The sequence below is a fragment of the Aplosporella prunicola genome (assembly GCF_010093885.1).
Source record: "Aplosporella prunicola CBS 121167 unplaced genomic scaffold K452scaffold_12, whole genome shotgun sequence".
NCBI lineage: Eukaryota > Fungi > Ascomycota > Dothideomycetes > Botryosphaeriales > Aplosporellaceae > Aplosporella > Aplosporella prunicola.
In genome coordinates, this window is record NW_022983540.1 from 685,631 (window position 1) to 699,741 (window position 14,111).

The 14,111-nt window shown below is 56.5% G+C and overlaps 5 protein-coding genes across 5 annotated transcripts; 2 read left to right on the forward strand and 3 right to left on the reverse strand.

Moving 5' to 3' along the window:
- Positions 1–840: 840 nt before the first annotated feature.
- On the reverse strand, positions 841–2,956 carry K452DRAFT_227471 (uncharacterized protein; the record flags this gene model as incomplete). Its single annotated transcript, XM_033536900.1, has 5 exons — positions 841–1,089; positions 1,186–1,524; positions 1,641–1,880; positions 2,023–2,479; positions 2,544–2,956. The coding sequence occupies 5 exons, from the start codon at positions 2,954–2,956 to the stop codon at positions 841–843; spliced, it is 1,698 nt and encodes a 565-aa protein (XP_033397881.1).
- Positions 2,957–4,452: 1,496 nt separating this feature from the next.
- K452DRAFT_270946 (uncharacterized protein) lies at positions 4,453–7,274 on the reverse strand. The gene is made up of 3 exons (XM_033539010.1): positions 5,752–7,274; positions 5,055–5,697; positions 4,453–5,006 (listed from the first exon to the last, which is right to left on the reverse strand). Exons 1-3 carry the CDS (start codon positions 6,840–6,842, stop codon positions 4,518–4,520), a joined length of 2,223 nt encoding a protein of 740 aa, XP_033397882.1. The 5' UTR covers positions 6,843–7,274; the 3' UTR covers positions 4,453–4,517.
- A 446-nt stretch (positions 7,275–7,720) lies between these two features.
- K452DRAFT_318464 (uncharacterized protein) lies at positions 7,721–10,170 on the reverse strand. Its single transcript, XM_033544159.1, has 3 exons — positions 9,830–10,170; positions 9,302–9,774; positions 7,721–9,247 (listed from the first exon to the last, which is right to left on the reverse strand). Exons 1-3 carry the CDS (start codon positions 10,121–10,123, stop codon positions 8,131–8,133), a joined length of 1,884 nt encoding a protein of 627 aa, XP_033397883.1. The 5' UTR covers positions 10,124–10,170; the 3' UTR covers positions 7,721–8,130.
- Positions 10,171–11,950: 1,780 nt separating this feature from the next.
- K452DRAFT_287390 (uncharacterized protein) lies at positions 11,951–12,439 on the forward strand. Its single transcript, XM_033540466.1, has 2 exons — positions 11,951–12,152; positions 12,209–12,439. Exons 1-2 carry the CDS (start codon positions 12,060–12,062, stop codon positions 12,395–12,397), a joined length of 282 nt encoding a protein of 93 aa, XP_033397884.1. The 5' UTR covers positions 11,951–12,059; the 3' UTR covers positions 12,398–12,439.
- Positions 12,247–14,018, forward strand: K452DRAFT_287391 (uncharacterized protein). Its single transcript, XM_033540467.1, has one exon. It carries the CDS (start codon positions 12,725–12,727, stop codon positions 13,775–13,777), a length of 1,053 nt encoding a protein of 350 aa, XP_033397885.1. The 5' UTR covers positions 12,247–12,724; the 3' UTR covers positions 13,778–14,018.
- Positions 14,019–14,111: the final 93 nt, after the last annotated feature.

A 14,111-nucleotide genomic window follows, 5' to 3' on the forward strand; every position in this document is an offset into this window, starting at 1 on the left:
GCCACTTCGACACGTTTAGTTTGATGTGACGTTACGTGCCGTGACGTGCGGACGGGTCATTAAGGTATAGAACGGATGCGCATGCTTTCTTGCTTTTTCGCTGTATGGGTTTAATCGAATATCGAATATCGTCTTATCGAGCCTACCTGTTTTGATGGGCGCCATGGGCGCTTGTGCGTCAGTGAGAGCGGGAAGAATACTTGTGAATGCAACGCGTCCGCTATAGGTGTGTGTGTGCCTAGGCGTCTGCTTGTAGGTAGGTGTGCTTGTAGGTGTGCCGCGTACGGTGTACGGTACACGTGATGCAAGTACCTACCCAATAAGACAGCACCGCCCACCCATCCGCATCCGCCCGCCGTCTTCCGCGCTACCTCTCGCCCACATGACTCTCTACTGAAAACGCGCACATGCTATTTCCAAATCAAAGCAGGGCGCATCTTCCACTAATCGCACACGTCGCAGACAAAAATCCAGGACCTAGGTCCAGCGTGTTACGGATTATACTGTAGCAAACCTACCTATCCAGGCGCCCAGGCCATTTAACCTTGACCCTCTCGTTCATGTCGTTGATTGAGGCGTCAAAGCTACAAGAGCGATGTGCTTTCCGTCCGTCTCTCTGTATTACTAGGTAACCAGGTAAGGGTAAACAACATAGCCACGCCCCGTCACCTACCGCCTACCACCTACCGCCTACTGCCATCTCTACGCCCATACGCACGCCCATCTACACAACCCCGCCAAAAAACGCCATCCAAGCACACCAAAACACACCCTCCCAATCCAACCCATTCCACCTCTTCACCCCTCCCCGTCCCCCGTTTCCCCACCCCCCTCCCACCCCTACAACCGCACAACAAACCTCTCCCTAACCCTCTCGCCATAGCGCCAAAACACAAGCGGGACGGGCACGAGCGCAAGCGCCACAAACGCCAGCAGCGAGTTGCCCCAGCCCAGCCCGAGCGCGTCGTACATGCGCAGACCGGCCAGCGGGAGCAGCGCGCCGAAGAGGGAGCGCAGGACGGCGTTTGCGGCGATGGCGCTGGCGGCGTGCGTCGCGAAGGCGTCGATTAGGTACGTTTGGATTGTCATCTGTGGGGGTGTGTGTTAGAACAGAGAGAGAGAGAGAGAGAGAGGGGGGGGAGAGGGAGAGGGGAAGGGAGAGAGGAGGAGGAGCAAGCAACGCACATTACAAGCCAGCAGCCCAAACCCGAGCACCAGGGTCCCCACGAGCGGGACGATCCAATGCTGGCGCGTCTCTGCGGTCCAGCCATAGACGAACAAGCCCGCAGGGATGCACACCGAGGGCAGCAGGACCAGCTTGGGCGGGATGCGGTGTTCGGGCTTCATGGCGCGGCCGCGCGCCTTCTCGGCCCTCACGAGCCGGTCGCTCGCAACCCCGACCACCAGCAGCCCCGCTAGCATCCCAATCCCGATGGCAATGTACGTCAGCCCGACTGTCCCGCTGCTGAAGCCGTACTGCTGCTCGAAGACGAACGTGAAGGTCGTGAAGAGGAGGTAGAGCACCTAGCACACGGGGCATGTTAGCGCGTCCCTCAGTTCAGAGCCCGACAACAACAACAACAACAACAACAACAACAATGGCTCGCTGGGTAAGGAAGCCAGGCGGGAGTGGGACGCACCCCGTACACGACGGCCGTGTACAGCGACATGGCTGCCACGATAGGGCTGAGAAACAACATCTTAGTCGGGCGCACGATGCTGAGCATAAAGAGGGCGCGCCCGCCAATCCCGGCATCGAGTTTGCTGTGCAGTTGCGCGTTACCGGTGCTGGCACGCAGGCGGGCGGTTTTGCGCGCGAGGATGACGGGTGCGTACGTTTCGCGCATGAAGATGGCGCAGGCGATGGTCGCGGCGCCGGCCTGCGCGCGCGTGTGCGTGGTCAGTGAACAGCGGTACCTGGGTCTGAAGGCGGACGGAGGGAGGGGGAAATGGCATCGGGGCTGAGAACGACGGAAAGGGAAGGAGAACGGTTAGGGATACAGCAGGGACGCCCGCACGTACGATGATTGCAATCAGCCAAAACACCCAGCGCCAGCCCTTCGCCTGGACCAAAAACCCACCAGCCACAGGTCCCACAACCGGGCCCAGCAGCGGCCCCATAGCCCAGATAGCAATAGCGCCACCCCTCCGTTCCTGAGGCATAAGGTCGGCAATGGTGCCGCCGCCAATGCTCAAGCACGCGGACCCAAAGCAGCCCGCCAGGAAGCGGAACCCGATCAGCATGCCCATCGAGTCACTGACGGCGCACGCAATCGTAAACACCAGGAAGCCGACGTTGCAGCCGTTGTAGAGCGGCAGCCGGCCGTACGTCTCGCTCAGCGGCGCCACGATCAGCGGGCCCAGCGCGAAGCCCAGGATGTACACGCTGACGACGAAGGCGGCGAGCTCCGTGTTGCTTGTGTGGAACTCGGCGAGGACTTTCGGGACGCCGGGCGCGAACATGGAGGACGCGAGGGGTCTAATGGGCGAGCGCTGTTAGTGGCTTGTTGTATACGGTAGTGTGGGGGAGGGAGCGCCTGTACGTGACGAATGTGACGAAGGAGAGCAGCCCGATGTTCGCCCATTTCTTGCTCTCGCTCCAATTCATCGGATTCTGCGGATCGCGGTCGTTCTCCCACCATACGATGTTTGGGTCGTCTTCTTGCTGCTCTTTCTCGCCATTTTCTTCTGGTGGCTCGCTGGGCGCATTGCTTGGAGTGCCGCTGGGACCTTTTTCTGCGTCTCTTTCTATATCGTGCTCTGCATGGTGGAATAGCGTTGTTTTTGCTTTGGCATGATGGGAAGCGGTGCCATGCAGCTCATTGGGATCATAGACACCTGTGTTGGAGGGGATGTCGGCATCATGTCCTTCTTCGAACGCGAGCTCCAGCTTCGAATTATCAAGCTTCTGGAGGTTGAAGCCGGAAGTTGGAAAGGTGGGCGGTGGGCCCGCCATGGTTGCTGCCGGTAGTCAGGAACCTGAGGACATATAGATATAAACGAGAAGGGAAAAACGAGGCGTTTTCACTACCAACATCGCCACCCAGGCTCCCTTGCGTCCTTAGCCGCAAGATGCCAAGCCAGGAAACCGTAAATGGAAACAAGACGTCGAATTCTGGAAGCTTTGACTTGACAAAAGCAGACGATGAAGGCAGAAACACCATGACGAAAAGAGAGCCGACCAACTTACACAAGCGCCACCTCTACAAACCGTCGTCGCGGCTCACCACCGTATTCAAAAGCAGCTCTCAGCTAGACAGCCTCTAACCAATCTAGACAAGCAGATCCCAAAAAAGGACCCTCAATCCAAATGTTCAAAGAAAGCACAATCAGCAGCAAGCAAGATCAAGCAAAGTCCGCACCAAACCCCCCCCCGCAGCCTTGTCTCGCCCTATATATCACCTGCCCAGCATCCCGCCCCTTGGATCCGCTCCCGAGTTATGCACACGAACAACTTATGCCAGCGCGGCGATCGACGCGCCACCACGCCCGCTCAGTGGTGCGCGCGCCGGCCAGTGGTGTGGTGAGCGGGATGCGCGCGCGCGCGGGCACGCGATGTCAGCGCGGGAGTGGCCGCTTCGGGCGCGGAGGGCGGCGTGTCTCGGAGCGGCAAGCCGGGGGCGACGTGCACATATGTAGGTACGCCGCCCGGCCGGGGCTGGCGCGCAGTGGTGTGGTGTGCTGTGTTTGGTGTTTGGGCAGCTGGGGGCGCGCCGCCGGACCGGGAGAGAGAAAGACAGTCATGGAGCAGACGAAAGAGGGAAAGAGAGGGAACTGGGAAAGAAACAACCGGCGGCCGAGGATGCGATACGGGATATTTGATACACCCGCTATCCTCCCTTACCATCGTCGACTCTGGCTTTGTACATGCAAAGGGCGTCCGAGACACCTGCGACACTCGCTGCGAGTGTTCCCGGCGGCACATGACACCACCATGTCGCTCGCTCGATCACTCAGCCAGTCCGCATACGTGAGTGCTGCCCTGGTGGCTGTCTATGGCCGTCGGCCCCCATCCCAATCAGGCGCGCGATGCGAGCAGCCTCGTAGTTATGAAGCATCGTCTGGTCGGCGTCGTTGCGGTTGGCTGCCTCGGGCAGCGAGGTCTGCCCCCCGCCCGGCAGCACCAGCACGCCGGCTCTACATGCCGAGGTCCGCCCGCCTGGCAGCAGCGTGCAAGGATATTTGCCCACCCTTTGACTACATATCAAATAAATACTACTGTATCTACAGCGTATTTCTTAGATACTTATAATAAACTATTAGGCGACGGACAGTAGTTGCTAAGTAGATTATAAATATTAAAAAAGGATAATTAGGTATAAAATATACGAGAGTATAGATATATAAAAGTACTATAATATCCTATAAAGGGACGAAAATAGAAAAATCTTAAGGGTACAACGATATGAAATACCTAAGAGTAGAAAGTAAATCAAACATTCTTACAGATGTGTTATCTTGATTGGTGTGCAATTTATCCAGAGCCATAAACATTCACGTCCAACACTACACATATCTCACTCTTCCCGACGCTGCTGTCTCTCTTCAGTCAGCTTACTACCGACCGATGTCCCTCGACGCTCACTCCCCACATCCGAGTCGCTGCCACCTTTCTGCGTCTCCTCTACAGCCGTCATCACAGTCGCTTTCCCCTCCTCCTCCTCCTCCTCCTCCTCCCACCCACTCACTGGAGCCTTCAGCCTTACATGTCCTTTTTCCTCCAGATCAAGCACGCCCAAGACATCGCCCCTCTCCGTGACAGGCACCGCTTCTTCACACCGCTTCCAGCGCCCCAGGCCAACGCCCTCGTGTGCTAGCCGCTGCAGCTGCAGCGTCTCGTTCGCGCCCCATTCGAGATGAGCGTAGGTGTCGGCACGGCGGCAGCGGAGGATGAATGAGACAATCGGCTCGAGAAAGGTGGAGATGATGATGATGATGGTGCCGAGAGCGAGGATTAGAGTTAGTCCAAAGAGTGAAAAGTTGGTGTAGGCTGTACTGCGGATTTTCTGGAACTTCGTTAGTGATTGCGGTTTTGTGATTTCGTGTACACGCACCTGGTTATTGCAAAAATAGTGTTGTTCCTTCGAGCCTGGGCGATTGAGATAGGGTAAGACGTCCTTGTTTGATGGCCCCGTGGCTACGTCCACATACATGCCCTGTATGGTGGCTAGGACGGTGTTGAACCAGCTTTCGACTTCTAGCTGCCACTGGTTGTCCGCTAACGGCCCTTGTACGCCATTAGTGAGACTGGCGCGCGCCGTTAGGGCTTGCGTACGCAAGCTGCGAACAATGTTTTCGACGGTCGGCGTGCTTTGGATGAACGCCGCGATGGCCCAGTAGAGTCGATTGTACAGCTCGTTGCTGCTGCCAATGAGATCCCCAACACTCTGTATCGCGTCGTCAAAGCTCAGAAGTGCCGTGCAATGATCTTTGGTTATGCACCACTGGTGCTGGTTTGCACATGCTAGTACAGATCCCGGAGAATCTTGTAGACGTAGATGGTGACGTATGCCATTAAGGACATACGTACCGGGGCTAGCCTTGTGCGCTGAGTACCAGTCATCATTAACGTCTTGCGCAAACGCGACATCGTTGGCGGAAAGAAAGAAGAAGGAGATATCAGCGTTAGGATACGCTAGTTCTGGGATAGGATAGAAGGTTGAGTATGAGCCGTTACCAAATACGGCTTCAATTTGACTGCATCTGTTTATTATGCTGTATATTGGCAGTAAGAGTTACTTGTGAGCTTACCTGATAGTATAGTCCGCGTCAGTAACCATCTTATCGGTGGTGAAGTCCGAGTTGACTCTCATCTGAAAATGAGAGTCCTGGTTTGGAAGATTGTAGTCCTCGTCTATGAGATTCCCATAATAATATATTACAAAGGTATTCGTAATGCCGTTTTTCGTATATGTATGCAATCTCTGGTAAGATTCTGTTTTCACAGGCGAACATAGGACCTTGGTTCTGTAGTAGAATTGTTTGTCCGGAGGGAGATTAACTCCCAGATCATCGTGTGCGTTGAGGAGTCCGGAATCCAAGACTAGTGAGTGATTAGGGCTTCTGCAAATATCGCCCCCGAACGGGCAGCTAGTATTTTTTGTAATCTGCGCTGGCAAGAGTCTTTCTCTGATGTAGAAATTGCAACTCTCTCGGTTGATCGAGTTGTTCGCATAGCATTGGGTCGCATAGTTGGCGTAGGCAACGGTATGGTCCGTCCAATACGGAAATAGAGTTGTGTCTATGTCTGTAATCGTCGAATTACTCTTCAGATTTATATGGCCACAATGTTCGCTCCGAATGAGCACTTCGTTGCCTAGAGCCGTAGATATACTCGAGGAGAAGCCGGATGCCGCTGCAAAAGCACCCATAACGCACATTGCAAGCGCAATTAGGGGTAGGACTCGATAGTATGGCCGCTTGGAATCCTTTTTCCAAGCCTTGAGAATGGTTACAAGGCTCCATGTTCCACTTGTGCCGTTGGCTGAGTTGCGGAGAGCTGCCTGTACCTGATGATGAAGGGCGTCGCGAGGCATCTCAGTCGAGCGATAAGAGTGCAAGGCGTAGCAGGCCAGTCTCCAGAAATTGGTTCCGACAATAGTGACGAAGAGCGCAACGAATGCGATTAAGAGCGCTCCATCTCTTTGATTAAGAGTGAGCGTGGCACCGAAGACTGGACCGCGCGACCAATTGGTCCATGTTCCTAGGTGAATGGTATAATAACTTGGTTGAGGAGATGAATGCATGTTGAAGAAGAGGGGAGCATTGCGGAGGAAAAATAGCAATCTCTCTGGTAGCTTTATAGTTAGCTTTCTTCGCGGGTGCTGCTTTGATACCAGCATGTCCACCTCAGGGGTTGAATGCAATTACACTTTGTTCCCATGTCCGGCTGCAAATGTAAGATCTTAACATGGGTAAGATGCGTCTTTGGGGCGACATCCTATTGGCGAGTACCGCAATGTTTATCTTGATCACTATATTTTCAGCTCTTGGCTAGCCCTTGACGCGTTAGCAGTCGGACATGAAGAAGTGGTGTAAATATAAAAAAGCTCAGCACGACAGGGTACGGCAGGCTACCATCCAATAAATGTACATATACCCGGCGCACCTCGGCACCTGAGATATCGTATGCAAAGACCAAGGTTTAAATAGAGTGATACAGCTCAGCCTTGCGACAAGTTGACGCGCTGCTGTAATTAGATCCAACAAGGCTTTCCGGTGAGATATTTCAGCGCAAGATGAGTGGTCCAGTATGGTGTGTCCTAACTCTTACAGGTAAGGTGGGTCCTAAAGTATGTCGTACACAACTCCCGGTGAACCGTCTTAAACTAGGCAACCGTCCAGAAAGTGGCTCCCGTCCGTGGCTGTGCGCCGTCTTATCTGCAGGTAGGTACTCCGTACACTCGGCTACACATGACGAGCTACCCAATACCTGCTTATTCCGCCCTAACCAGTAAAGAAGTTTGCATTCAGCACGAAGGCAACCAGCAATGCGACCGGCGAAACGTTAACGTTAGTAAGGTGCAACAGCTCCGATGCGAGAATACCCCATATCATACTAGGGTTTGTGTGGACGAATCAGAGAAGAGATGTTACCGAGCAACGAGCGGCACAGAGGAGTGAGTTATCACACGATGTGCAGCGGAAGTGGTGGAAGAAGCAAGTGCTAACTAAGCCCCACTCTAAACCACATACGGTAAAGTCTAATCTCTGCATCACAACTGCCTCCCAGGCTCCCAGCTCTCACATCTCGCACAAGCAGCAACAAAAACCAACCACTGCATCCATATCCTCTCATCACGCAAGACAGACAAAAGATTATTTCAAACATTCGTAAATTCGGTAATGGGTATAGGTACTAAAGTCCCGCATCCCACCAGCTACCAGATGCCCTTCCCAGCAATCCGAGCCATCATATATCTTTGCAAGACATATCTCGCACCAGCGAGTTATCTCTCTTCCTTTTCCATCGACTTCGTATCTCGTCCGTTCATCCATCCTGTCCGTACATTAGATCTAAGGGCGCTTTCCGCGCGTCCCAAGGAAAATAAAAAAGGAAAACAAAAAAAGTTAATACAAGAATAGAAACCCGACAGACGCCCCGCGCCAGCCGCTCGGCTAGACAGGCCATTATATCTTCTCGGAAACAGTCTCTGACTGATGAGACACACCCAAGTTGTGCTCAATGTCCTCGGCCTGCGCCTGCGTGCCAACATGGCCAGTGGGCAGCATGTTAAGCTGGTCCTCCTGGGCGTCGAGCGTGCGGTACTGGAACCAGAAGATCGTGCCGCCGACAAACGAGATGACGGCCATAGATCCGTAGTTCCAGACGAGCAACGGGTCAGCGCTGAGAGGGTTGAAGGCCTCGCCGATGGCGGCTGAGATGGCCGACATGAAGAGCGCAAAGGCCGCAACCAGCGAACGCATGTTCTTCGGCGCCTTCGTGAAGCCGTATTCCAGAGACGTCACCGAGGCCAGGATCTCAGAGATGGCGATCAGGACGTACGAGCCCGTCTGCGCCCACACGTTCAGGTCCACGTTCTCGCAGCTCGAGGCTTGGTTGCCGCACGGGCTCTTCTTGTAGATGTAGTACTGCACGACGCAAGCCCAGACCATAGCAAAACTGCCCATGAAGAAGCCAGCGGTGATCCTCTTGAGAGGAGTGAAGTTGATACCAGCTCGGCGCAGAGCAGGGAAGACGAGGATATCGCAAATGGGGATGAAGATAAGCAGGGCAATCGGGTCCAGGTTGGCGATAACGTCGTTCGGCACGCCGTGGAGGGCCATGGTTCCGGCTTGAGAAGTCAAGTTGTTGTTGATCTGGTTGTAGGTGAGCCAGTAAAGCGGCAACCAGAGGAAAGTACTGCAAGCTCTCCAGCCCCTGGAGACTTCGTCCACCCAAGCATCGTCGAATGCGGCCATCCACTTGGGCTTCGTAGAAGGGTCCATCTTAGAAGGCTTAAGATCCTCCCAGAAGGTGCCGTCGTGAAGATGCTTGTGGGTCTTGATCGGGTTCCAGTGGATTCTAGCCATGATTCCGCGCCAGAGCAGCTTGACGGCAGGGGCGAGGACGCTGCCCGTCGGCGGGGTGTGCGTATACGAGTTGCGGCAGAAGTACAAGACGGGCAAGCAGAGACAGAAGAGGAGGGTCGGCAGCATGAAGGAGAGGTAGAAGCCGACATATCTCTCAGCGTAAGCCATTGAAAGCTGACCGACGAGAGCACCGATGTTGATGAAGAAGTAGAACCTGTTGGATTAATCAGTATGTGCGGAAGCGTAATTTGTAAGGACCAATGCTTACCAGTTGTAGATTCTCGCCGTCGTCACCGCCGGATCAACAAGGACACGCTCGCCGTTCTTCTCGGTCTTGACATACATCTTGCGAGGGATCTGCTCGGCGATGAGGGGAGAGATGTTGGGCTTGAAACCACCGGTGCCGACACCCATGATGATCAGACCGATGATGAAGGCAGCAATGGCAGAGTGGGGGCTCTCGAGAACCTTGGGGGCGGCGGAAGCAGTCAGGATAACGTGGCCGACAATGGCAGTCAGAACAGAGATCCAGATGGTCTTGAACCGACCCCAGTAGGTGTCGGCCACGTAGGCGCCGAAGAGGGGAATGAGGTAGACCCAGAACTGGTTGAAGGTCGTCAGACCAGTTGAGGCCTGTTGGCCCAAGCCGAGCGCACCGGGCTGGGCGTTGTCATCGCTGGGGTTGAGGGCTTTTCCGGTAGCAGTTCCGGGGTTGTCCCTTTGGATGAAGTTGACGAAGACCTGGCGAGGTAAGTAAGTACACGAGCGAGGAAGGTGATCACGTGGAGTTGCATACCTGAGTGGTACCGTAGTAAGACAGACGCTCGACGAGCTCGACAAAGCCAATGGTGTAGGCCTTGAGGGGGATCTTCTCGCTGACGCGGCGCAGCGTTTGCAGGTCTTCGGGAGTAGGCTTGGGGAGATCATGGGCAAGGAACTCGCCCTGCTCGGTGATCTGGCCGTCAACGTAGATGGCAGGCTCGACCGAGTGTTGGTGGATGGAAAGCTCGCGCTTGGGGTCGCCACTGCCGTCGATCAAGGCCGGGTCGAGCTTGTCGACGGCGTAGGTATCTGTGATGTCGCCTGGCATTGTGGCAGACGGGAAGGACCTGGAGGAGGGGAAATTGGGGAAAGAGTGGTTAGGGTAGTGTTACAACAGGAGGAGGGCCCCAGGTTATATAAAGAGGGCGGCGGGCGAATTGCACCATCCGCTCGAGTGTTATCAGTGGGCGGTGATTCAGAGGTCGGGTGGGCTGGAATTGGCATTACGGCCATAGGTGGAAAGAACGTTGGCAGCGGCGATACCACCGTGCCACCCTCCTGCCCCGGCTCAATCTCCAGCGATCGAGTGGCGCGCACCCACCAACACCCACCCACGGCCGCGCCTTCCTCATCTGGCAGCCCAAGCCGGCTGGCGCACACCAAGCAACCGCCCCGCGAGCACGCGAGCACGGCGAGATACGACAAAACCGGGCTCGACGCACGCAAGCCGACGGCCATGATAACATCCAAGTGTCATTCACCCTCGCCACAGTGTGACAAGAGCCATGCTAAAGCAATTCGACGTTGCATCCATTCCGCCCACCGCGTCGGACTGTGCCGGTACCAAAATTCGCCCTCACCTCGCTGCCGACCGAGAGCCGAGGCCACGGGCCTTGGGGCGCCCGCGCTCCCGCTCCCCGGCGGCCGACCCTTGCATGCCCGCCTTGGAGCTCCCCGCAACGCTCTCACCAACCAGCTCGGCCTTTTTCGTCTTCTAGAAGCTCGTATTTCTCTCCGATTTCGGCAGGCAAGCAATCAATCACTCATCAATCTTTCTGCACACATCAGTTCGCGTGCGCGAACATGTTCCTGAATCCTGGCCGAGAGCCGCCGGCAACGTGCAGCCGTAGCCGCACACGCCGCACTAGCAGCTTGACAGCCGAAAATGCCGTTTACGCTTCCGCCGCCCGGCGAACTCACCATCTGCCAGCTCGCTGTCGCCATTGTGCTCGAGCCGCATCCAAGCATCTCTCTGACTCTTTGCTCGTGCGGTTACTTATCGGCGGGACGTTGGGCGCCAGACTCGACCCACTGCGTGCCGCTTTTTGTCTGCCGGCAGAGATGCCGCGACGACTTTTTGCTGGTGGACGGACAGGCCCGATTTTTGCTGAACCCTGGATTACTCGATCCGCGGTGCCGCGGTGTGGCGGGCCCGACATCGCTTACCGCCGATTGTCTTGGCTGGATTGGTCTGGATCTTATCATTAGATCCCAAGATCTGGTGGTGTTGGTGAGTCAATGCGGCTCAAAACATCCCACGCCACCTCGTCCGACATCTGAGTGAAACCTTGGCGTTGTGCGCCACTCTACTCTCACGCCGTTTTAATCAGCAGCAGGATCAATATTAAGAATCCGCCGGCGTGATGCTCATGCGAGGACCTGACGTGCAGGTCAACCCCGGATTGGCGTGATAACGAGGCCAGGGAGCTCTTTATCTTTTCTGGGACTCATCTCTAGCATGGTCTCTCTTTGAGGTCTTTGCGCTCGCTATCTCTCGTATCCCGCGCCTCCGGACTCCGTGCCGCCGGAGCAACCATCCTCTCTCTGCCTACAATTTCCTATTGTGGCCGCATGTCCCTCTATCTTGCCTTTGCGCCGTCCAGATAGGGCGTTCCCGGCAGTGCTGCCGCCCCCACAAGCCGGCGAAGATGCCTAAAACCCACCCCCGCAGCGTTTTCCAGGGCGCCGGCACCCTGGCACGCCGGGTACCGCTGTGGCATGTCGCGCGTGCGACCAGAGTCTGGGGACCATAAGGCAACGGCGCTCTGTCCTCCGTGTCATGCTGATCCGACGTGCCATGAACCTCACGTGCCCATTCGCCTTGGAATTTACCGTCCGCGACCACGATGCCCCGAAGCTGTGGCTGTGCGGCGGGCGGATGCGCCGCGTTGTGGCGTTCTGCATGTCAGAAATCCATGCGAGTCAGACGGCCTCGACTGAAATTCCCACCTACATCCACGCTCGACACCACCAATGCCCCCCTCATGCTCATAAGCCCAAGACCTTCTTGGGCCCCCGTCGTCTTCAAGAACCTGCGCCTGTTGTCCACCTCTGCCACAATGGCTCGCGACTACAATGTACCCGCCCTCGCGCCTGTGCTCAAGCTCCCCGCTGACGAAACCGCCTTGCGCAGGCCGCCGTGTCAGCGCTCAACACGCTGCAGTCCAACTTCTCCATCGTCGATGCCATCCGCAAGTCCGGCCGTGGCATGAACCAAAATGCCATCCCCGAGATGATCGAGTGGAGCCGCAAGGCTGGCTATGAGGTATACGGCTCTCCGTCCGCTCCGGTGCTATGGACGTTGACTGGACATGCGAGATAGCCCGCGCAGTTTGACGCGCTGAAGCCTATCCATATCGCTGGCACGAAAGGCAAAGGCTCAACCAGCGCGTTTGTCTCCTCGATCCTGTCCGAGTACCTCCCCGCCGCGAAGCCCGATGCCAAGATCCAGAAAGTCGGCCTCTACACATCGCCGCACCTTAAGTCCGTCCGCGAGCGCGTTCAGATCAACAATACACCGCTGAGCGAGGAGGCGTTCTCGTCATACTTCTTCGAGATATGGGACAGGCTAGAGGCCGCTGCCAAAGCATCGGGCCAGGATCCGAGCCCTCCGGGTACCAAGCCGGTGTACTTCCGCTTCCTCACGCTGATGGCCATGCACGCGTACTTGCGCGAAGGCGTCGACACGGCCGTCATTGAATGCGGCATTGGCGGCGAGTACGACAGCACCAACATTATCCACCACCCCACCGTCAGCGCCATCACCAGCCTCGGCATCGACCACGTCGCCATGCTCGGTTCCACGCTGCCCGAAATCGCATGGCACAAGGCTGGCATCTTCAAGGAAGGCGCCGTCGCGCTGACTGTTCCGCAGCCCGAGGAAGCTATGGAGGTTCTGCGCCAACGTGCTGGTGAAAAGGGCGCAACGCTGCACACCATTACGCGCCACCCGGATCTCCAGACCCTCAAGCTAGGCCTTTCCGCCGACTTCCAGAAAACCAACGCCAGCCTCGCCATCGCCATCGCGGCAGCACACCTGCGCGCCCTGGGCGACTCCTCCATGCCCACCTCCTTGGCAGATATCAGCAACTGGACGCTGCCGCCGGAGTTCCGGCGCGGGCTCGAAAAGGTGCGCTGGCCGGGGCGGTGCGAGATCCGGCGCGAGAAGAACGTAGCCTGGCACATTGACGGCGCGCACACGCTCGACAGCATCGAGGTAGCAGGTCGGTGGTTCTCGGAGGAGATCGCAGCGGCCGCGGCCAAGAGCAGCGCCAGCGCCTCCGCCAAGCCGCGCATCCTGATCTTCAACCAGCAGACGCGCGACGCGGCCAGCCTGGCAAAAGCGCTTCACGGCGCTCTGGCGGCCGGGCTCGAGGCCGAGCAGCCCTTCACGCACGCCGTCTTCAGCACGAACCTGACGTTCGTGGAGACGGGGTATAAGCCGGATCTTGTGAGCGTGAACACGAATGCTGACGACGTCGAGAAGCTGGCTGTGCAAGAGGCGCTGGCGCGCACGTGGGCGGAGATTGATCCCAAGACTGAGGTGCGCGTTATGCGCACGATTGAGGAGGCGGTGGGCTGGGCGAGGGAGATTGCGCGCGAGGCTGTGGGCGAGGCCAGCGATGACGAGGTCATGGTTTTGGTTACGGGGTCGTTGCATTTGGTGGGTGGGGCGCTGGAGGTGCTGGATAGTGCTGCTTGATGCTTGCTATGCGAAGTGAACTGTTGATGGCGTTGCGGGCGGTGGGGCTTCAGTGATTGCTGTTTGAACTGTTAAGGATCAAGTGAGGGGGATATGGCTATGGCGGGTATGTACATTAAAGCGGCGATGTGAATAGGTAGTCGGTCGAAGGTGAGAAGATGTAGAGTTGGTGTTGCATGAAAGCAGCATTGTGTTCCCTCAGCCAGGCGCGTCCAAAGTGGCATCGTCATCTTCAGGGTCCGTAGCTGTGTGTCCATCACGACGTGGGATGATTCGAACAACTGCTTTCTCATCTCACAGTCGGTACAGGACGTGTTACAGTACTACCCAACGC